Source organism: Lissotriton helveticus, chromosome 10 (assembly GCF_964261635.1).
Source record: "Lissotriton helveticus chromosome 10, aLisHel1.1, whole genome shotgun sequence".
Classification (NCBI taxonomy): Eukaryota; Metazoa; Chordata; class Amphibia; order Caudata; family Salamandridae; genus Lissotriton; species Lissotriton helveticus.
The window spans coordinates 1,196,833,528-1,196,858,163 of NC_136071.1; the positions used below are offsets into that span (position 1 = coordinate 1,196,833,528).

General features: G+C 49.5%; 1 protein-coding gene across 3 annotated transcripts in view; it reads left to right on the forward strand.

Moving 5' to 3' along the window:
• The window catches only part of LOC144784941 (SLAIN motif-containing protein-like), a 227,660-nt gene that overhangs the window by 57,206 nt on the left and 145,818 nt on the right, over positions 1-24,636 (forward strand). For all 3 annotated transcript variants that reach the window (XM_078664055.1, XM_078664057.1, XM_078664056.1), the window contains exon 3: positions 22,341-22,480. In XM_078664055.1, the coding sequence (XP_078520181.1) occupies positions 22,341-22,480 (140 nt within the window). The remainder of the gene's footprint in view (positions 1-22,340; positions 22,481-24,636) is intronic.

Sequence of the window (24,636 nt, forward strand, 5' to 3'; positions counted from 1 at the left end):
AAACTAGACTGCACACCTCTCACATCCAGCGAAATGCAGATAAACCTTGTAGTTGGGTATTGGTTCGATCACACAAACGTTCAACCGACAGTCCTCTGTATATCCATCCAACGCAGTTCGGATAGTCTTTGAAAGTTATCAACAACTCTCATCAGCATGATGATAAACAGCGCACACAGTAGAGCACACCGGACGAGTGTGCACACAATCAATTAGTCCAATCATTTGTAAAGCACACTACTTAGCCGTGAGGGTCTCAAGACACTGGGGTTGGGGGGTGCTGCTACTGCTCGAATAGCCAGGCTTTGAGGAGTCTTCTGAAGGTCAGTAGGTCTTGGGTCTGGCGTAGTAGGTGGGTGGGGAGAGTGTTCCAGGTCTTGACGGCGAGGTGGGAGAAGGATCTACCGCCGGAGGTTGCTCTTCGGATGTGGGGGACTGCGGCGAGGGCGTGGCCAGTTGAGCGAAGCTGGCGGGTGGGTGTGTAGAAGCCGAGTCTGAGGTACGCTGGTTCGGTGTTGTGGAGTGCTTTGTGTGTGTGGGTGAGGAGCTTGAAGGTTATCCTCTTGTTGACTTGGAGCCAGTGCAGGTCTCTCAGGTGGGGGGTGATGTGGCTGCGGCGGGGAATGTCGAGGATCAGACGTGCAGAGGCGTTCGGGATGCGTTGCAGCTGTCTCAGGTGTTTGGCCGAAGCTCCTGCGTAGAGTGCGTTTCTGCAGTCCAACCTGCTGCTGACGAGGGCCTGGGTGACCGTTCTTCTTGTTTCGGTGGGGATCCACTTGTAGATCCTGCGGAGGTTGTTAAAGCAGGAGGAGGAGACGGTGTTGATCTGCTTAGTCATGGAGAGGGTGGAGTCTAGGATGACCCCTAGGTTGCGCGGTGCAGGGCAGGTGCCATTGTTTGCATGTCACTGTGGACCCATCCTTCTACCACGAAGCAACACGCAAAACGGACCCACACCCCCTCAGCTCTGATATTCTATATTATTGATTATTGCTGAGCTCACAACTGTATTCAGTTGTGTGAACAACAATCACAACCTCCATTGGAACACTCCAGTACAACAAACACCGCTCTGAGGCACCAGTTAGTTGAGCCTCATGTTCCAAGGAATATCCCATCCTTCACAAAAAAAGAATGTTCCGCACTGATTTATCACCTCCAGTAAAACCGCTCCATTTCAATTTCCACTCTTTATGGAGCTCTAATTTTGAGCTGTCTTTCATGCTGAGGGGTGCCGGTGCTCGGGTGGCACAGGGGGTGAGTCTTATGCTCTGGGAGAGGAGCAGCTCGAATGTGGAGGACACTTTTATACAGTTCTGAAGGAGACTTCCTAAGTCACCGCCTCAGTCTGTGGATTTGGGAAGTTAACCCTCAGTTCACCCTTCAAGAAGCAGCCTCTATGGAAAGGGAACAATGTTTTCTAGATTTTCCAGAACACGGCCCAAAATTCTGTTTCCTAGCCCTCCTGGCACTAAGGACTTAGGGCCAGATGTATCAAAGGGTTTTGCCCATTCTGTGTCTATGAGGAAATATGTTCATGCATATGGCCCCTGGTCAATGTGCAGATCTGAGTTAAAGAACGGCTTGGACTACAACCACCGACAACAGACTGAGCAATATTTGAGAAATCTCAGGGATGCAAAGTGGAACCCAAGAATGCTACAGAAACATTTTAAAGATTTGTTTTTAAAACCAAAATCCTATCCTAGTGCTCACGCTATGACTGCAATGTGAACAGAAGGAATATGCTGTCATATTGGTAGTATATTTTATAGCATTCCCACTTTAATGTCCTTTCGGACTAAGCCAATTTTGGTTTCAAAGGAAGGCCTAATGGGCGCTTCGGATGGTTCACACCCGCAGACCTGTTTGAACTATATAAGTCTTTATTCCGTTAAGTAGTGAGGCCGGCTATCCTCGTCTGCGCTCACAGCTGGGTTTCTAAGCTCAGCCAGTGAAGGCTGTTATTCTTCAGAAAGGACCGGTGATGCTTTTCCGCAGGGCCTGGCTCATTTGTGTCGCGAGGTAGGGTCCCCACTCGAACACTTCCTACTTTGTGATAAGATTGTGTAACATTATTTAGTAGTAAACAATTAGCTGGTAGAGTCTCGTAGTCCTTTGGGAGAGGATCATTTCTTTTAGAAGCTGAAAGACAGTGGGTCCTGTGCTACACTAGAGCTTACAAACAGAAAAAACCATTATTTAGAAGGATCTGGTCTGTGCACCACCGCGTGCCACTGTTGCCTCGAGCTTCACTCCAGCTTCCTTTTCGGAGGCGCATATAGTACAGAATCTAAAGTTGAGGCAGGGCAAGCGTGTCCATCGAGCAGAGGCCAATGAGCCCACTTTGAAAAACAAGGATTGAAAAGCCAATGGGTCTCGCCTTTGGGACCAATTGGCTTTGCCAGTGTTTTTTATCCACACTGCACAGCTTTGCTAATGTAGTGCAGCCGGGCAAGTTTTTTTAAAAAGCCTTTTGACAAAGTCCCTGTGACCATTTCTAGGCACACGCACCACACGCCTAAAAAATTATGTGGGCACTTATTTTTTTTAACCAAGTTGAATCGGTTTCTAAAAGTTAAATAAAATGCGCACATTTTTCGTCTTTTTCTTCAAAGCGAGCCATGAGGCAATCGAGGGTAGGTGGAAAGAACACTAGGGAGGATGGAGGAATGTGGAAGCAACACGGGGAGGTTGAGGTAGGTGCAAGCAACATGGCGGAGGGTGGCAAAACCATCATGAGTGAGGATGAGAGGGATGGTACAGAAGACAGGGGTATGGGGAAAGCAACACGGAGGACTCGTTAGTGGGAGTGAGTGAGTGAGAGAGAGCGAGTGTGTGAGAGAAGGACACTGGTGGGGGAAGCAACACGGAGGGCCTGGTTGGAGGGAGGGAGTGAGTGAGTGGGTGGGTGGGTGAGTGAGAGAAGGACACTGGTGGGGGAAGCAACACGGAGGGCCTGGTTGGAGGGAGGGAGTGAGTGGGTGGGTGGGTGAGTGAGAGAAGGACACTGGTGGGAGAAGCGACACGGAGGGCCTGGTTGGTGGGAGTGAGTGAGGGGGTGGGTTAGTGAGAGAAGGACACTGGTGCGAGAAGCAACACGGAGGGCCTGGTTGGTGGGAGTGAGTGAGTGGGTGGGTGGGTGAGTGAGAGAAGGACACTGGAGAGAGTGAGTGGGTGAGTAAGAGAATGACACTGGTGGGAGAAGCAACACGGAGGGCCTGGTTGGTGGGAGTGAGTGAGTGAGTGAGTGGGTGAGTGAGAGAAGGACACTGGTGGGAGAAGCAACACAGAGGGCCTGGTTGGTGGGAGTGAGTGAGAGGGAGGGAGGGGGTGAGTGAGTGGGTGGGTGAGTGAGTGAGTGAGAGAAGGACACTGGTGGGAGAAGCAACACAGAGGGCCTGGTTGGTGGGAGTGAGTGAGTAAGTGAGTGAGTGGGTGAGTGAGTGAGAGAAGGACACTGGTGGGAGAAGCAACACAGAGGGCCTGGTTGGTGGGAGTGAGTGAGTAAGTGAGTGAGTGGGTGGGTGAGTGAGAGAAGGACACTGGTGAGAGAAGCAACACAGAGGGCCTGGTTGGTGGGAGTGAGTGAGTGATTGAGAGGTAGGGAGGGGGTGAGTGAGTGAGTGGGTGGGTGGGTGAATGAGAGAAGGACACGTGGGAGAAGCAACACAGAGGGCCTGGTTGGTGGGAGTGAGTGAGTGATTGAGAGGGAGGGAGGGGGTGAGTGAGTGAGTGGGTGGGTGGGTGAATGAGAGAAGGACACTGGTGGGGGAAGCAACACAGAGGGCCTGGTTGGTGGGAGGGAGGGAGTGGGTGCATGAGTGAGAGAAGGACACTGGTGAGAGAAGCAACACGGAGGGCCTGGTTGGTGGGAGGGAGGGAGGGAGTGGGTGAGTGAAGGACACTGGTGGGGGAAGCAACACAGAGGGCCTGGTTGGTGGGAGTGAGTGAGTGATTGAGAGGTAGGGAGGGGGTGAGTGAGTGAGTGGGTGGGTGGGTGAATGAGAGAAGGACACGTGGGAGAAGCAACACAGAGGGCCTAGTTGGTGGGAGGGAGGGAGGGAGGGAGTGGGTGGGTGAGTGAGCGGAGGACACTGGTGGGAGAAACAACACGGAGGGCCTGGTTGGTGGGAGTGAGAGAGTGAGTGGGTGAGTGAGAGAAGGACACTGGTGAGAGAAGCAACACGGAGGGCCTGGTTGGTGGGAGTGAGTGAGTGAGTGATTGAGAGGGAGGGAGGGGGTGAGTGAGTGAGTGAGTGGGTGGGTGGGTGAATGAGAGAAGGACACTGGTGGGGGAAGCAACACAGAGGGCCTGGTTGGTGGGAGTGAGTGAGTGATTGAGAGGGAGGGAGGGGGTGAGTGAGTGAGTGGGTGGGTGGGTGAATGAGAGAAGGACACTGGTGAGAGAAGCAACACGGAGGGCCTGGTAGGTGGGAGGGAGGGAGTGATTGAGAGGGAGGGAGGGGGTGAGTGAGTGAGTGGGTGGGTGGGTGAATGAGAGAAGGACACTGGTGGGGGAAGCAACACGGAGGGCCTGGTTGGTGGGAGGGAGGGAGTGGGTGCATGAGTGAGAGAAGGACACTGGTGAGAGAAGCAACACGGAGGGCCTGGTTGGTGGGAGGGAGGGAGTGGGTGAGTGAAGGACACTGGTGGGGGAAGCGACACGGAGGGACTACACATCCCAATGCATGGTGTCAGAGCTCTGTACATCAACACACGCATATTACATGTACAATAAATGATATACGTTTGTGAATTAATGTACAGGATGTGTCACATAAATCTGGGGGGCTGCAAGGTGTAGAAGTCACATATCATGTTCAATAGCTCACTGTGCTATTATCCTTGCAATGCGTTCAAACGTACACATGATAAACCTGCTAAACATGTATGTGAGGGCTTTAGATCTGATGTCACTTCTTGTGATGTCACTGCCTGTAAAGTCGTAGCTTGTGATGCCACTTTCTATGTCGTGGTGTCGCGCGCCGTGATGTCACTTGCATACTGCCTAACTAGGTTAGTCTCCTCACTTCTCTTTTTAGGACTTGTGCCCTGGAGGCCCTTGGAATACAAATTAAAAGCATAGTTGAGATTAGAAGACCCTGAAGGGCTTCATTGACCGGGTGAAGTGTACCTGGGCGGGGTCCTCATACCTGGGCAGGGTCCTCATACCTGGGCGGGGTCCTCATACCTGGGCAGGGTCCTCATACCTAGGCAGTGGAGATGGGCGACTGAAGAGGGCCCCTTCCAGCATACGTTTCCGACACTCTCCGGCCACCAACATTTCCCTTTCCCTATGCCCGTGTACAAAGCCGGATCTGGCAGTGTTCGTTTTCTGGCCCCTTGATGCCGTCCTGGTGCACTCGGGCTCTTTATTCTTCCCAGTGTGCCTGCCTGGACATTCAGGCCAGGATGAGTCTTGTTTTCTTCACAGGTTGGTTCTGTCTCTACCCGTACATCAGGGGCTCACGTCACATGTTCACAGTGCCTTGAGGTGGCAGAGTTGGCGCATGAAGTGCCCTAAATGAAGCACCAAGTGGGCTCAGCACAATAGTAGTGTGTTAGCAGCACATTTCAAACTGTGTACCCCAGCCACCGGACGAGTGCGTTTGGGGTTGAATGTTAAAAACGGGCACATCAACAATCCTCAGCCGTCTTTACACCTCGCCGTGCAATCCGCCCATTTTTGCTTGGCCGGCCGGCCATCCATTCATTCATCACTCCCTCCCTCCCTCCCTCCCTCCCTCCAACTCCCTCCAACTCCCTCCCTCCCTCCCACCCTCCAACTCCCTCCCTCCCTCCCACCCTCCAACTCCCTCCCTCCCTCCCACCCTCCAACTCCCTCCCTCCAACTCCCTCCCTCCCTCCCTCCCTCCAACTCCCTCACTTCCTCCAACTCACTCCCTCCCTCCAACTCCCTCCCACCCTTCAACCCTCCAACTCCCTCCCTCCCTCCCTCCCTCCCTCCAACTCCCTCACTCCCTCCAACTCCCTCCCACCCTTCAACCCTCCAACTCCCTCCCTCCAACCCTAATTTCAGGCCATCCATGAAATCCTGAAGCATTCTCTAGAGCGAATGGCTGCCCTCTTCAGGTCTGGTCCAGAGACGTCTTCAGATTTCTCGCCAGCCTCCTGTGGGATAGAAAAATGTTATAAAAAAAAAACAACCTGTGCACAAATGCAAGCACAGAGGGCCTTTGGGTTACACTCTTCATTGATTGGCCTGTTCAGCTGCCATTCTCCTTGTCGTGCGCCTATCACAGCATGGAGCATAGGGCAGTGGGTCCGCTTACTTCAGCCATTGGCTCCCTTGCCTCTGCAGGGCGGTGTCTCCTGATCACGTGCATGTCTGCCTAAAGAGTACTTGAAGGCCTTGTGGGTCTAACCTTTATTTTTCCAACGCTTCATTTTTTTTCGGTCTATTCTTAATGTTTTGTTTTGTACTGCTGCCGTATTTAAACTGTCTTCCCATTAATCAATCAATGGTACCTTTTCCTCTTGTCAATACAAATCCTATTTTGCTATTATATTCGTTAAACCTAAAACCGATTTATGCCTTTTTTACGAACATCGACCTGCTAGGAAACTCTTGCTGCTCATACTGCACTTTTAACACTTTTTAAAATTAATTTCTGTGTTTCAAGGATATTACCGTCGCGTTTCGGTAGCAGCATGGTTTTTTATCTGGCATATATCTGCTCTGATAAATGTTAACATCATAGCAGCAGGCCTATTGGCTTTAACCCGGTTTGATCATGGCACTTCATTTCTTGATTCATCTTTGTAAAATGGGCCACTTGCCACGCCTGTAATCCCCTTAAGTGGCACGGCTGCCCCTTGGGCACCACCCCGTCCATTGGTTCTTTGCAGTAATTGGGAGCGTCTCTTTGATCCAACACTTCCATTTTTGTTGGCTGCTTAATTCCTTGGAACTGATTCTAATGGCTGTTAACGAAGGCACTTCTGTAATATTTTAATTGGATAATTATGCTTTTGAAGATTTGTGTAAAGCTTTGCATAAGCAAATATGGAGTCTGCCAACCAAGCGGGTGCGCCTTTCATGGCCGAGATAGGGTGCCTGCCCGCGGCTGGCATTGTCCTACCAAAGAGGGCCATGTTTTTTTCTTATGGGCTTTTAGTCCTCGTTATCAAAGGCCTGCGGCAGGTTTTCATGACTCCCATCCCTGCGCCAAGCTTCCAGGCTTTGATTGGGTGGAGTTCTGATGCGTTGTGTGTTAGTCGGTAATCCTTTCACCCAGGGTTGGCAGCAGAGGGTCCCAGGCATTAATGACCCACTGGGTGCCTTGTGTGCCCCCCACAGAAACACTGGCATTGCTTGGGTCTCCTTTCGATGCCCTGCTGATCAGGGAAAGTACAAGGTTTATATGTTTAACTCTCGTAAACTAGAAGCCCCTGCAAGCGTGTAATGTGTGTACGTGCCAGTGAGACCTGGTAACTGCCCCCCACTACCCTCCACCTGTGAGCGTGTAACGTATGTACGTGCCAGGGAGCGCCGGTGCCGGGTGCCGGGCGCCGGACCCCAGTGTCGGGCGCCGGACCCCGGTGTCGGGCGCCAGACCCCGGTGTCGGGCGCCGGCCCCCGGTGTCGGGCGCCGGCCCCCGGTGTCGGGCGCCGGCCCCCGGTGTCGGGCGCCGGCCCCCGGTGTCGGGCGCCGGCCCCCGGTGTCGGGCGCCGGCCCCCGGTGTCGGGCGCCGGCCCTCTGTGTCGGGGGCCGGCCCTCTGTGTCGGGGGCCGGCCCTCTGTGTCGGGGGCCGGCCCTCTGTGTCGGGGGCCGGCCCTCTGTGTCGGGGGCCGGCCCTCTGTGTCGGGGGCCGGCCCTCTGTGTCGGGGGCCGGCCCTCTGTGTCGGGGGCCGGCCCTCTGTGTCGGGGGCCGGCCCTCTGTGTCGGGGGCCGGCCCTCTGTGTCGGGGGCCGGCCCTCTGTGTCGGGGGCCGGCCCTCGGCGTCGGCCGCCGGCCCTCGGCGTCGGCCGCCGGCCCTCGGCGTCGGCCGCCGGCCCTCTGCGTCGGCCGCCGGCCCTCTGCGTCGGCCGCCGGCCCTCTGCGTCGGCCGCCGGCCCTCTGCGTCGGCCGCCGGCCCTCTGGGTCGGCCGCCGGCCCTCTGGGTCGGCCGCCGGCCCTCTGGGTCGGCCGCCGGCCCTCTGGGTCGGCCGCCGGCCCTCTGGGTCGGCCGCCGGCCCTCTGGGTCGGGCGCCGGCCCTCTGGGTCGGGCTCCCCCCCCCCCCCCCCCCCAGATATGCACATCATTCCAGCTCGATGTTGTTGTACACGAGAATCCTGTGGGTGGACATTGAAGCAGGTTGTGTTTTTGGGTGTGTTTTCGCAGTGTGACCTGGTGATTGCTGTACATGCCTCAGGGTGGTGTGTGGCTTTCGCCCCAGCACGCACGACCCCCTCTATGAACCCGGTAACAACCTACAGATCCGCTGTAATTCGTGAATGCCCTGTCCCCTGTACTTCTGCTTTTAAATGTCTGTCCCATCTTACATTCGGTTCTGTCCCCCCTGTGAGAAGTTGGCCTGATATACAGTGCTCACTGTTCTAGTGATCACTATGTATCATTCCAACAACCCTTATTGATGTTTGGTTGTAAGTCAACCTGATAGACCAGCTATCCTAGTAGCATGGACACGTGCAGTCTTTAGGCTAAACTCTAGAGGGCGTGTTAAGCCAGCTGTTTTACCATCACATATACCCCTTGAACACCAAGTGAAAGGACACCACACAAGTTGTTATGAAAATAAACGTATATTTATTTATAACAAGACTACCCTGGCTCTTTATGAGACAGGGAGCTAAGCACACAACAAAACTCTTGAAGAAATACTTAAAGTCGCACAATTTACACAAATGCCAGAGGGGCACGAAAAACCATATACTATACAAGTGGAATGCGAAATTACTAGCAGGTAAGTACTACTCTCATAGGCTTTGGGATCGCTAGGACTGGACTACTGAACCTTTAGATTACTAGCAGGAGACCTAGGGAAGTCGTGTGCAGAGTGGGAACTCTCACGCGTAATGCGGAACAAAGTCTGTGGATCCTAGTAATTGCAAAGTTAGTGTTTTCGGGCGAACCCGACTAGGTAGGTCAAAAACCAAAGTGGATCTAGACACTTAGAGAGTTGGTCTACGCTGGAGCACCGGGGTACTCGGTTTACCTAGCCCAGGGGCTGCGGCTGCATAGGGTTCAAGTGTCGTCGGGTTTCTTCGTTGATGAACCAGGAGCCTGAAGAAAGAAGTTGCTGGCAGGCGACCAGTGAAGAAGTTCGTGGGGATCCAAGCCTGGATCGGGGAAGAAGACCTGTAAGCAGAGGGGACCAAGTTCTGAATCACTAGCCAGTGATTAAGTGGGCACCAGAGTGGCACCGGGCGAAGTCACCTCGACCAGGTGAGTGGGGGCTGCTGGGCTCTGCAGTCTCTCGGACCAGGAGGCGTTGTCGGCGACCAGGATGGAGGTGCGAGCTGTCCCACGAAGGTATCTGCTGTCGACGTCGCTGGACCCAGGATTGGGGCAACAAGTCTTGGCAAATGCAAGCCCACGCGGTGGACTTAAAATGGAGTCTGGAGTGGACCAGGAGGGTCCGGGGTGCTCCTCTGTTGGAGGGGAGCAAGGGCCAGTCTGGAGCAACCAGACCAACGGTGTTTGTCGTCGAAGTTCGTCGTCCGAGGGCCACTAGCCAACGGGCAAGTGACCTGGACAACGCGGTGAGTAGCAAAGAGCAGAAGGGCCCCACGCAGATCTCGTGGATGCAAGGCGGCTGCACTTCGGTGCTGGAGCTGCTCAGGGTTGGGGCTTCTCTTACCCCAAAGCACTCAGTCGAGGGTCACTCGGTGGTCGTGCTGGGTAAACGTCGTGCAGTCTTGAAGATGGCCGGTCCCTCGAGGTCTCGTCACACCCACGGGTCTCAGCTGGGCTGAAGATGCGGGTAGAGGTCAGAGGTGCCAGGGAAGCCGGTTCTCGTCGAGCTGGGCAGTCTTGATCCGGAGGAGAGACTTACAGCAGACCGCGATGCTTGGATGGTGCCTGCTGCTGCAGGGTGACTACTCCTTAGTCACAAGGGAGAAATCTTAGGAAGAAGTCTTGAGTTCCTTTCGTGGAAAGTAGTTTCAGGATTCAAAGATGATCTAATTTGGAAGGGGGCCAGCTCCTACCTTTATCCTGCAAAAGGGGGCTGGCACGCGACTAAGTCCTGCCCTATGGGTGGGACTAGGAGGGGGGTGGTAACACCCCTCTCCTTTGGCGGGCTTTTCCCCAGCTCAGGGGCTGGTGTGCCCCTGGAACTGGTTCAAGCCAGCCTATGCATAGTGAGCACCGGGGTGCCACTTGCAGTCACCTTCCTCTAAAGCCCTGCCTACCTACGATACACAAAATCCTGTCTGGGACGGTGCTTGCACCGCCGCTGACAGGAAACCCTTTGTCCTTGCCTCCTGCGCTGGGAGGACTCCCAGCAACAGGAGGGCAGACTTGTGTCTCGGTGGCAGCATCCATTTTGTGGAGCTGAGGCTATGTCTGACTTTAACCGGGGTTACAGGTTACCAACATGTCTTCTCCCTCTAGAGGGGTGGAATGCTACCCCCGTCGCCAGAACTGGCGAGGGGGTAGTATTCCAAAGCGTATGACACCTTACACGACATGTTTGGATAACGTCAGTCCAAAGTTACCATAACCGCGAGGATTATAAGGCACTTAAGAGTATATGGTCTGACGCTATCATGGAAACGGCTAAGGGATAGATCCCGAAAGCCGCAGACAGGCTCAGCTCATGCCAGAGCACTATCTCACACGATTCCAAGCACTCTGCCTTCAGGATTGTTAAGGCCTGCCATAGGAGTGACTGGTAGGAGATCTGTGTGTCCATTTAGGTTTAGATATAGGGATACTATATCTAAAGCAAAGGGTGATTACACCACCTTGCCCCAGCTGTCAAGCAGCCAGTTGTGTCTGTTTAGTTAGTCAGCCCAGGGGTGGCATAATACATGCTGCAGCCCCTGGGAGACTCCTAGGTGCACCTCAGCCCTGGGTACAGGGACTCAGAGAGGGCCAAGTGCTAATTCAGTACCTGGGTACAATTTGGAATAGAGAGAACAGCTAGGCTGTGGGTCTGATTAGCAGGCCTACAGCCAGGGAAAGTCGTAAACCAGTGAAGCAAAAAGCAAAAATCTGGGTGATCATAGGATTGCAGACCCTACTCTCCTACACCCCCCCCATCCCCCCCCCGCTCTCTTCTTCAGACCAGTGGCCCTGCCTTGAATGTTGCATGCTTTGCACTTCTTGCTAACGAGGCTTCTGACCTACTTTTAACTAAAAGGAAATGGAGGCTGCTTTCCTTATGAAATATTCATTGTTTGTGTGCACGCGCGGGGCGTCGGCTCGGGGCAGCTGGCTGTGCTAACAGGATGCTTCCTTTATCTTTGCAAGATGTGGCCGTGACGTCTGCAGGGTGGACCCTCCCTGGGAACATGAGAGGTAGATGTAGGCGCCGCTCGAGCCGGGATGGTACACGGGCGTCACAGAGCACATTCTCCTCAGTGACAAGACACAAAACAGTGGAATGAACCAGTCGGGTCATTGTAACTCTGTACTGTGTGGCTTGACATCGCAGATCTTTACACAGCATGTTCTAACCAACTTGTTAGAACGCCCAAAGCGGGCTCCACCGAGTGGAGGACTGCTCTCCCACCTCTTGCGATTGGCTGTTTGAGATGTCCTTCCACCTGTCATGAAGGGCTTCCATTAGAACGCACGAGGGACTATTTTTAGGGTGACCAACTGGCATAGGTGCAAATTCAGGATGGTGAGTGTAAAAATTCATGACAAAGGGACTAAATTCAGGAGAAAAATTCAGGACAAAAGGTCAAAATTCAGGACAAAAGGTCAAAATTCAGGACAAAACTTCAGGACAAAAGGTCAAAATTCAGGACAAAACTTCAGGACAAAAGGTACGTTTTACAGACACGCCAGAGCTGGTCGTGCAATAGTATGTAAGTAAATAAACAACCACCTAAGTACAAGTCTAACTAAGTTTATATTCGGTTGAGACAATTGTGCACTTCACGGTTTTTCAGTGTGGCCGCAGCTTGCTACCTTAGACGATTCAAAACTCGCATCTCGCTCCAGCAGGTACATTAGTCACCAGACAATGGTGAACCACACCTGAATACAAGTGAGGCCGCTTTTATTGTTGATTGAAAACTACTGGATATACAAGGAACATGGCAGTGCCAGCCCCCAGTAACAAAACCACCCCCCACCCCCCTTTTCCAGTCCGGCCTTGCTACCACCCTCCAATGGTGCCCCTCATCTTCACTTAGGCAGTCTCTCGTGCATTTAATTTCTTTTATAGTGTTACTCATCCCAAGTATGTAGGGCAGGGTGTCGGAGTGTGTTGCATCACACACACATTATATAGAGACAATGACTCATATTAACATGAAAGTCAATGTATAGAAAATGTTACTTAAGATAATGGGTGCTTCAAGGTGTAATCTTTCTTTCATCCATCATGCAGTCTTTCACCATTCATTCTGTCCTTCCATCTGTGTGCCCATCTACATCCAAACATATTCAACCATTTGCAAACCTATCCACCATATATCCTTCCATCCATCATTTCACTCATCCATCCCTTCATCCACCCTTTCACTCATCCATCCATTATTCATCTACCCACCCTTTCACCCCATCCATCCATCCATAGTCATCCATCCACTCTTCCACCCATCCATCTATTCTCGCCCATCCAGCCATTTACCCGTTTACCCATCCAGACATCCATTCACTTACTCATCCATCCACCCATCTACTCATCCATTCATGAATCCATCCATTGATCCTATTACTCATCCATCCTTTCACTCATCCATCCATCCGTTCTCTCATCCATCCACCCTTTCCCTTCACTCCTCTATCCATCCTTTTGTCCATCTACCCCCTTTCACTCACTCATCAATCCTTACATTCACCATTTCACTCATCCATCCATTCACCCTCTCACTTATCAATTCATCCACCAACTCATTCACTCGCCCATCATCTACCCTTCCACCCATACATCCATCAATTTTCCTTTTCTCTCATCCATACTTCCACTTATTCACTCATCTATCCATCCATTATTTCTTTCATTATCTATCCATTCCCCCTTTCATTCATCCATTCATCAATCCATCCAGCCATTCACACATTCCTTCACTTATTTACTCACCCACCTTTTCACATTATGAGCCGAGCCTTTGTCTGCAGAGTTAGAAACAGAAGAGGCTCATCGTGAACTTCACCTCGCTGTAGTTCCTAAAGTAAGGGAAGGGGTGCGGTGGTTGAGGGTTCACTATGCCCCTGCACATAAGCACTCTGAAAACGTAGAAGTCATGAGTCATGCATGATGCACAGTGCCAGGACGTGAGGTGACTGTAACATGGTGTTGTTTCCACGGCTTTAAGTGGTGTGAAAAAACTGGGGGTCTCTTCAAAGGGGGTTTTGATGTAATTGAGGGCGTGGTTTAAAACACCTAGGCTAAAAATCTACGCCTAGCATAGTGTTCCGCCCACTGGAATTATGGTATTTCTGTCATTGCATCCAGATATATAATACAGCAAGTATCATTACACCAACAACAAGCCAGGACTATTGGCTGTGTGAATGGTTGTTAGTTCATTAAAATGAAAAGGCACAACTATGGCTTTGTTGGACATAATATTGAAAATAATATACAGCTAGGAGGATATTTAGGTTTTCCAGAATTTCCAGGCGCACAACCAGAGTACCCGCAAGGTAGTAGTAAGAGTTATTGAGTAGTTGGTATAGGCAATGAGGCGAACGGTAAATCCTCACAACCGTTCAGGGATGGACCAAGAATTGATCCATACGAAACATAAGACAACAGCAATGCCCCTGCGCTATACAATATAGATATGTAATTTTTTAGTGTTAAAAGTATCAGTACTGTCAATAGAAAAACATTAGAGCACCACCAAAATCATTCAACATTTAAACATTTGGCAAACAGGTTTGACAAAATAGAGGTATCAATAAGTTCCGTTGTTGGTGTGATAGTTCTGTTTATTGTTCCTATATATGGGCCAACACGTGTTTCATCGCAGGGAAACAGACTGCGAATCTTCAGGGCCTCATGGGTGAAGGGCGTAACCACATCGGTTTAGTGTGTAATATGGAATCCTGTGTCCGGAGTTTCCAAGAAATATGTGAACAAAAAGCTCCGCGAGACCTGATGAGTCTCGATGGTTACAAAATGATATATGAACCGGGAGGAGAATGAACAGATTACTTAAGATGGCAACGCTGTATGTTACGAGGCAAGGCGGGTGCACCTCCTCATTGTGGATCTCCTCCCTTTGGAAAACGGCGCCGGGAAACACAAGAGGGAGATCCACAATGAGGAGGTGCACCCGCCTTGCCTCGTAACATACAGCGTTGCCATCTTAAGTAATCTGTTCATTCTCCTCCCGGTTCATATATCATTTTGTAACCATCGAGACTCATCAGGTCTCGCGGAGCTTTTTGTTCACATATTTCTTGGAAACTCCGGACACAGGATTCCATATTACACACTAAACCGATGTGGTTACGCCCTTCACCCATGAGGCCCTGAAGATTCGCAGTCTGTTTCCCTGCGATGAAACACGTGTTGGCCCATATATAGGAACAATAAACAGAACTATCACACCAACAACGGAACTTATTGATACCTCTATTTTGTCAAACCTGTTTGCCAAATGTTTAAATGTTTAATGATTTTGGTGGTGCTCTGTTTTTCTACTGACAGTACTGATACTTTTAACACTAAAAAATTACATATCTATATTGTATAGCGCAGGGGCATTGCTGTTGTATAATGAAAATACTAAAAATTACATATCTATATTGTATAGCGCAGGGGCATTGCTGTTGTATAATGAAAATACTTCAGTTCTAAATGATGAGACAGTGAAAGAACGATAACCCGTTCTTTTAAACTTGTTTCACAGGCTGCTTTAAATAAACTGTTCTCTAACGTTGCAGCGTGGGCGTTCTACCTTTTATCTAACACATTGTCCTGCTGTACACCGAGGCAGGAGGAGGCCACCACATGTCTTAACTCCCCCAGACTGCCCCATTGTCATTACAATGGGGCGGGTGGGGCTGCCCTTGTGCTCAAGGATGAGTGCGAGGCGCCAGCACCAAGGGAGGTGAGACCTCTCAGAGAGGAGCAGTGCTTCTCCCTGTGATGGCCAAAATTACGGACAAAAGGCGTCCGTAAAAGGGATCCTCACGGACAACGGACGTCAGGTCAAAATTACGGACGGTCTGTGAAGTTTACAGACGGTTGGTCACCCTAACTATTTTCTGTCAGTCACATTCAGTTCTTTCTCTCCTACAAGCACGCGATTAAGTGATCCTTTTATGCTGCTTTTTTCTCCTCCAGATGAGCAAACCCAACTGCACTGGCTTTAATGTCATACATGGCATTTGTGCTACATCATGTTTATTCGGCTGGTCTTACATGTGTTGGCCCATTAAAGCTGGACCTATTGGCTTTGACAATGTGTGTTGACATGTATTTAAATAACATCCAAACTGCACCTCAAGTGTATCAATGTTCATTCAGTGCCACCTCTGCTGAAGGGGATATGGCTTTGTATGAGTACCTGACAGTCGTTATGATCACACTTTTCAAAACCCAGTTCGTCTTTGTTCTGACGTCACTGTTGTGATAAAACAAGTTATTTTTAGGACGAGCTGGACAGTGCTGCTGTCACTCTGTTAGAACCCCTCCCAGAGGGCCATGGGGTCCGCCAGGGCTCCTGGGCCCAGCCCTGGTGGCGGAGATCTTGTCCTCCTGATGTCCCCGGACCCGACCTACTATGGATCCTGAGCAGCGGCCAAGCAGCCCTTCTGCACGTGGCACTCGGTGGTAGCGGTGGTCGAGCAGTCAAGGTGCCCTCGGGGGGCGGGGGGTGTAGATACAGGTCAGTGAGATCGACTCACAACTCAAAGTGCAAACAGGGCGAGCAATACATCGGTGTCCAGTCCAATACTTGCTTTTATACAAAACAGTATTTTTATTTCTATCTCTATACATGCAAATGTATACAACATTCAAAAGCAAGAACAGTCCCCTCTTGAGGTTGGGTCTCTAGTAGTTATCAGGCCGATCTCTGTCCCTCCCTCTTTCGTGTAACATGTTCATGGTTATTCCCCATTCACTTGTGGCCGCATCCTGGGAATACGATCTATTACATTGTACTCAAGAGTTCTCCTTCTGACTCTTTAGGAATTAGTCAAAAGTGTCTGTGGTTCCACAGCACAGTTAGGCCTTTGGGGCCCCCGGGCTCTTGCTGCTGATTCCAGTCCTACTTGCTCCGGTGGTGGTGGTGGCAGTGCAGCGAGGGCCCTCTCCGTAGGCGCTCACGAGTTTGGGTCCTGTGCAGCAAAGTCAGCCGTTCACGTGCGACGCACCAGCGCAGCCTCTCGGTCAAGCCACGCGACCGGTCTGTTTCAGTGATCGGGGCTGCTCCAACTGGGTGGACACACAAGGGGTGTTGCTCTTCCCCCTAGTAGGGAGGGAAGGCTGCTGTGTGATCCTCCGGCTCCGAAAGGGAGCTTCGACTAGGGAACGCCAACCCCGGCGGTGTCCTGGTGTACCTTGGGGGCTTCGTCAGGTGCCGATCACCGCATGTGGGCTTGACTCATTAGTCACAGCAGTCTTCCTCCAGTCCGGACGATGACCCAAACCTCACGCCCAAGTGATACCGGCAGCCCCCCCAGGCATACGGGGTGGAGCAATAATTACAATTTTGGAGCAGTCTCTCCGGATGCATAGCCCTCACTGCGGCAGCCCGCCCTGGCATACACGGTCACTGATTTTGGCAGCCACAATTCCTGCACTCCTGGACCAATATTTCACTGGTCACCCCCTTCTGGCATACGTGGTCAACGCGGCAGTACAGCCTGGTGCCTCCCACTCAGTACTTCTGACACGACTCAGAACAAGGCGGCCCTCTCCTGGCAAACGAGCGTCGCAGAGCCTATACTGCACACAAGCAATGGCCCAATCGGTGCACAGCCTCAAACGTCCCTCAGGGAGTCCTCATGCTGAGCTCCCCACTGGACGTCACTCACTCTAACGCGCTCCTCTTCCTCCCAGGGAACACTGGTCTTGGCAAGCAGGCAGGCGATGGTGCTCCAGGGACAGTGATGTTGGTGTCCTGCGTGATGTCCCCTCAACCAGGAGGGAGACTAGCGGGCCTTGGCACAGCTTCCCTCTCACACACAGCCTGGCTGGCTACATGGCAATGACAAATGTTTGGGCTCTCAACCGCCCATTGTAGTCCTTTGCCAGGTGCTAAGTGTGATTTAGGGTCTGAGTCTTTGAAGTTTTATGTTGGGGTTCTGCTTTTTTGAAGAGGACTCTTCTCTCTTCTATTTCTCATGGAAAAATGTCTGTCCCAGCAGGCAAGACTCCAACGTTGATTGTCCCACAGCACAGTCCATGGGAATGACCAGAGTTCACACCTGGATGTCCCTCACAGTGATATGTGGATTAAAAGGTTAATCCCGGGCCCACAGCCAGACTCTTTCTGATTCACTTATCAGCCCCATCTCTCCTTCCTGAGATGTGTCCAGGCCCCTTCCTTCTGACCTGTCAGTGGATCATAGAGCAGTCTTTTGAGGTGTAAAGAGAGTCTTTTCCTTTTCCCTCCAGTGTGTCCCACCCAGCTCACAGGAATGCGGCCATACACACATCTGTGTAGTGGGATTCCTCTCCTCATTTCTTCAGCAGGCAGGCCTGGGCCTCCCAAAGTGGAACCCAGGGTCCCCCACATTCCATTGCAGGCACATTTTCTCAGTTTACATTCATAGTACACGTGCTGATTAGCACTAGTACCGCTATGGATTGTACCCTCACATGTACACATGTATTCAGCACACGCACTCTAGTCAGCACGCACTGTTCAGCTTTGAATCTTTCTATATTCAACTAGGATGCGCTAGCAGTATGTATGTAAACCTACATACTGCTAGCACACACTCACCATATGTGTGCTCCACAACACTTCACTCTTAAAGTATTGTACTTCACGCAAGCACACATACACCCAGCATATGCTTTTATTGTGCACACACTGCACCACATCTGTCATGTTATGTATTCCTCACAGGCATACATACTTAGCACATGCACCAATCTTGCATGTACTACACAGTACTCCTCTATCTATGTACTGTAGCCTTCGCAGAAAAACATTCAACCACGCAGAATCACTACTCCTGCACTAAGCAGCACTCCATGTCAACCTGATGTAGGTCAAGGGTGAGTTAAGCACACACCAGCAGAACGTTTATTAAGGTGAGTGACCTGGTCTGCCTCACTCCAGTGACACAGGATAAATCGTCCCGTTCACTGCTACTGATCACTGTACGGTACACTACCACTGCTCTTGTGCTGCTTAATTCCTGATGAAGATGGTCGCCTTCCACCACTATGAGGGTAGTGCTTGGCGCCACTCCCGGTCCAACAAGACTGCAATCCGTGAGACGGACCTATCTCCTGGCACACATGCATGAGCCCTGTTCAGATATGACAAAGTCAGCGTCCGGGATCCATACAGCAATACGGATGGCACTTAGGCAGGAGTACACGTCTTTATCATGCAGAGGGCTTTTCCATACAAACACTTTACCTTATTTGATCACCAGAAACCACTTTAAGAAGTTGTACTGAGAGAAGGGCTAAGGCTGCGCCCACATGTTGATATTTCTCTATACAATCCTTGATTGGCCAGAAGGTGTGTGCTTCTACTGCGAAGGAGCGCTTGGATTGCACATGTTACCTTTTAGGAAATCCTATTCTCAATGCAATAGGCCTGAGCTTATTACGGAGACAAGACCATGATCTCAGCTAACGTGCTTATTACGAAATGTTACAAAGGTCGTAGGCCCGGCTTATGTATTATGACACATATGTGATGTGCTGATACTCCACAGACTGAATAGGTAAGCACTTCTTCATTAAGATGAGTAGAGGAAGAAAGGTTAATGTGTCCAACTTCCTAGAAATCTGAGCAGCAACTGCAGCTCACTCTGAAAACATTCTACATTCTATTACAGTAGTGACATTAGAAGCTGCATCATAAGAAGAAATATAAATTTAAACATGCAGGTGTGTGGGCTGGATCCAAGGGTGGAGGAGTTTAATTACGTGCAGTGAGGAAAGCTAAAAGTAACAGTTAAAACTACTTAGGGGAGTCCACAGGAAAACTTTAATTGCGTGGTATCCCTGGTAGAATAAAAAAAGAAAAGGTTGGTGGGTTACTGTGTGGCTTAATGTGCCCAAGTAACTATTAAAAAGTTGACATGTTTCACGCCTGTTTGTCTAAAAAAGATCAGTGGCGTTTCTTCAGGACCTAACTGGTGTAGTGGTGGTGCACGTGAAAGATGGGGTTCGAAAGTGAAAAGGTAACCCGCAAAAATGAGAGGTACTAAAGGGTTAACCACAGGGCTGGGTACCTTGCTAAAGTGGTTAAATCACAGGCAGTCGCTGGTATGGGTAGGTGTGACAGAGCCGGCACCCGACGCAACCCCAATAAGGTCCCTTCAGCGGATACTAGCCTTGGGAGACTGTTCCCTTTAACTTGAGGGTACTCCTTCTGCCGAGGGCATATCTACAAGTCAAGATTTTAACCACTACTTAAAACTTTGCGCAGTGATAAAGGGAGGGGGCGGGGCCAGAGGTGACGTGTACAAAAACACCCTTTAGCGCGTTTTAAGTTGGGGAATTAAGTCCCTTTAATCCTGAAAGTCCCTGGGTCCAACTAGCCCACCATGTATCTCCAGTAAGCACCACAGAGCTGCATTGCAGAGAGGTGGTCCGAGGCCATGCCCCATTTTACACCTCTCTGCAATGCAACTCTGTGGCACTTAAGGGACATACCTGGTGCCTTAGTTGGCCCCCAGGGACTCTCAGGATTCAAGGGGACTTTATCCCCCAGCTTAAAACAGCCACAGGTTGTGTTTGCACATATATCACCTCAGGCCTCCCTCCCCCCCCCTCCCTTCACCAGTCTGCAAACGCGACCGTGGCACGTTTTAAGAGGTAGTTTTAATCCTCCTGCCCTATTATGTACCTGGGGCTTACAGAGGAGGTCCTGCTAATCACAAGGGTACCCCAATGCATAGTGTTCCCTAGTGTATGTAGGTGTTTTCACTGTATTCTAATTGTCTTTTTGCATACCACTGGCTCTAGGCCTGGTTAGTCAGTTACCACCAGTACCCGTATGAAAAAGTTATGGGCACAGGATGATTTTGCAACAAGGCCTCTTTCTGCTCGTCTGTTGGTTCTTTCTGCACATGTCTTGCTTCTTCCTGCACTTTTCTTTGTCTTTGAGGACTTCTGTTGCTTCTTTCTGCATTTCTTTTGCTTCTTTCTGTGCATTTTTTCTTCTTTCTTCACATATCCTACCTCTGTAGGCATAGTTAGAAACTAGGATTTAAAAAACCTTAATAATTCACTTAAACCATAGGTTTCAGGCACGTATAGTTAGGAATTAGCATTTAAAAAACCTTTGAAATTCACTGGAAAAACCATAGGTTTCAGGCACGTTGTAGTTAGAAATTAGCATTTAAAAAACCTTGGAAATTCACTGAAAAAACCATAGGTTTCAGGGGCGTTCTAGTTAGCTGGACATTTCACTCCTACAAAACCAAAGAAATTCCTCCGTTCTAGTTAGTTCTGCTAACTATAAGTCGCGCGCCCGCAATGCACTGCTGATGATGTCACATATTACATAATTCATGACATGGTCAGTGACATCACTGATGACATCATTGAAGCCATCTCAAATGACATCATCCAGTGAATGTGGTTTTGTTTGAAATTTACATATGTATTATATTTATATATATATATATACCAATCTGTATTGAACAATGAGTGGATATAGAAGTGTCTGGATGGAGGATTTAGTAGGGGTGTGACTGACTGTTTAAGTGAGTGATTAAGCCCTTCGGCTACGCGGAGGACGAGCTGAGCTCGTCACGTAACGCTGCTTTTTTTAAATCGCAGCGCGCAGCGGGAAAACTGCTAGCGCGCATGCGGTTAAACATATCTCTCTAAATACATGGGTTAGTGACTAAACTGTGTGAATATCTTTATCACTCTGTCTGTTATTGTGTAACCTGCTGCATCAGTTTGTCACTAGCTACATGAGTGTCTATGAATTATTGATTAGTTGGCTGAGTATTTGTATGGGAGACTGAGTGTGTGTGTGTGTGGTTTGGTGGGGGGGTGTGACTGCATAGATGTGTGAGTGGTTGATTGACTAGGTGTATGAGTTTAACAGTGCATGTGGAAACAGTTGTGTGAATGTGTGTATGGGTGTGTTGGTGATCGAATATATGTCTGTCGTACATCTCCAACGAAGTAGAAAAGTAAAAGGCAGTGTATGTGAGAGTTGGTGTATCAAAAGAACTATACGGAAGAGTCCGTGATTGCGAGAGAGACTGTACGGATGAGTGTATATTTGTAATAGTAATTATATAAGACACTAAGTATGAGTTACTATTTGTATGAATAAATGAGGTGGTGCGTGTATAAGTGTGTATAACTGTGTAGGTGAGTAAATGTAAGTGTGATTGATTATTTGCATGAGTGACTAGAATGACTGCATAACTGACTAGGATAAGTACTGGCTTGTCAATGTCTATATAGGTGTATGAGTGCATTTGATAGTATTCTATTGATCAGTGACTGCATGTATGAGTGATTCTGTGGGTGAAGGAGTAGATGTGTGTGTAGACCTAGGAATCCGTGAGTGGGTATGTAGTAACTGGTGTGTCAATAGTTTCGAAAATGGTACTGTGTATTTTACAGTGAGTGATCAAAGGTTACACTAGTGTGTGAAGAGGTGCATTGCTTGTCACATGCATGATGTCATCATGAATTAAATATATATGTGTATATGTATATATATATGTATTTATTTATGTATAGAGTATACAAAAATTGTCTGGCACCTGAAGGTTTCTTTTGCTTTGAATAGTCTTTTAAGTACCAAGATTGTGGACTACATGGGCCGTTGGCTCGCCTGTGTATCTCTTTTGTTAAAAGCTTGCACTGTCTTGTCAGTGCCAGTTTTGCTTAATTCTGTCCCACATTATGAAAGAATGCTAAGTTGTTGGAACTTTCCGAGAACAATCGGGAAATGTCTGAATATTGACTTTGCCTCAGTAATAACATAAAGCCTGTCTGCATAAATATTTGTCATTTGAGAGTATTCGGCTTGCCCTCAATTCTTTTATTTTCTCTTCTTTTTAAGGCTCTATGTCTCGCCTCATAAGAAGTGTGCTGCTGAGCAGAAACCGGAGTCTCCTTTGCAGTGGTGTCGGCAGGTGCTGGACCACCACAGTCCAGAGACGGACACAGCATGTCGTAACCTCATCAGCAGAATTGACCAAGGTACACGAGGCAACTTTGTCCAGTATTCAGGAGATCAGAGTCCTGCACACCAGATCCCATTGATCCTCTGCCACAAATCTGATGCTCCCTAGAGAAGTATTTGCTTTTCATTGAAGTTTGATTGGATCATTTCAGAAAGCTCTAAGTTGCACCATCTCAATAGGCTACTTTGCTGCTGTAACAGAAATTATAGCTATTGTGCCCAAACATTCTGCTTAAAAAATATTTTGTAACCTCTGCCTAAAAAAAGATGCACCGAAATCTGGCCCTGAGATCAAGATGCAAAGTGTCTGCAGTGCTTTTTGGATGGCTATTCATATCTGCAGAATAGTCGTCGTTTGACTCTACCCAGATTCTAGATTGGATCCAGAAACTCTTGCAGTAGCTTTTGTGTGCTGGTAGGTGACGTCATTGCCGTGTCATTTGCTTCTGTTGGCTCTCTCCTACTCTGGACGTGACGACATTGAGCTTCATATATGTGCCATAGTTGAACACGGTCAGCTCCTTTTCTTCAACGCAGATCCAAAGGTTTGCTCCCAGAGACTTTATTTATTTGTTTGAAGAGGTTTCTTATTTCTAAATTCTTTTTGCAGCCTAGCAGGGAAGCCTCCACCAAAGCCTGGAGGATTTAAATTCTGCTGTTCTTGTCGAGCACAGGTAGCACTCAGGGATCCACATGACGTTTGTTGTATCAGAAGCCAAGCACAATTCAATCTTGTGACAAGTGCTCCCGATATACCAAATGCGACCAGGGAGCACAAGACCAGCTTTACATGGATGAAAAAAGGAACAAGGTCAAGCATGTTCCTGGTTGCCCTGTTCTTGTGAGTCCATGGACAAGTGGAATAAAAAGCATTTGAAGCATAAGACGTCCAGTGGCTCACGTTCTCTGTTTAGTCTGCATTCATGAAACCCAACTATGGCTTTGCTGTTTTCAGAGCCAGAAGCACGTTCTGATTTTGGAACATTCCTGGGTCATTGTTGACTCCAAGGCAGGGGTCTTTAAGGAGACCATGCTTCAGGCCTCCAACTTTGCCCCTGGCCGATTTCCCCTCCCCCAGAATTCCTCCTGACCCTAGAGAGCCATCTGACCTCCATTCGCACCTCTGTTGACGGGCCGTACCTCAGAACTGCTGATACAGGCCTGCCTGCTCTGCTGCCAATGCTGCACTTCCACTCCTCTGCTGAAGGTCTACATGATTGTTGCTTCATTAACCACACGACTGGCTCCAGCAACATTGGTCCTCGATTCCATGGTTCTGGATTGCTCATTGGTGATTTACTACCCTCATATTATTGTTGCTGGGATGTATCTGGGTTCTTGATTTGATCCTGGATTTGCCGCATCAGTCTCCTACTGAAGAGTGGGCTCCTTTTACTGTAGTCATTACAAAAGCTGTAGAAGTGTTGGAACTACCCCTTCTGACTGGGTAAAGTAAAGCTCATTTGCTCAAGGCCCTCTACCTCTGAGCCCCCTTTTGCCTTTTTGATGATACTTTGGTTGACCCTATCTTGTGATCCTGGTCTAAGCTCTTGACTGCTAGTAGTTAGCTGTCCTATTGCTAGACTTCTTAAACCAGTAGCCGTTCCTGACACAGCATCACGCTCTTGGGCACCTTTAAGTGCATCATAACACAACAGGAGCAAAGAGGGGAAAAGGGACACAGGTTACGCTCCACTCACAGTACTATCATCAAAAAAACCTGTCCCATCTGTAATAGACTCTCTCAAAACAGCACCTGCCTCCTAATTAGTGAGGATATTTATAGTACACAGCATTTCTGCGTTACAAACAGGGTGTGTCTATCTCATTTCTAAAATCATAGTTGTGTCTGTCTCCACGTATTCCCAACACCCTTCCAATTCTAAAGGTGTACTAAAAAAGTGTGTGCAAGGTGGGAAGGGGCCTCACGGAAACAACCACCAAGGAACTGCTGACAGGTACTCACCAGTGTGTTCCACTTATCATCATCGGCACCTTCCCACCACAAAACGTTTTTGGTAAATCAACATGTGAGTAATGTGTAAAACTTAACAGTGAAACTAACTACTCAAACCTGCTGCAACCCAACCCCCTGGGCTAGAGCACCAATACTCACTGTTCTAACCCACTAAAACTGAGCTAGATACCACTAGCACTGTGATAAACTTTATTC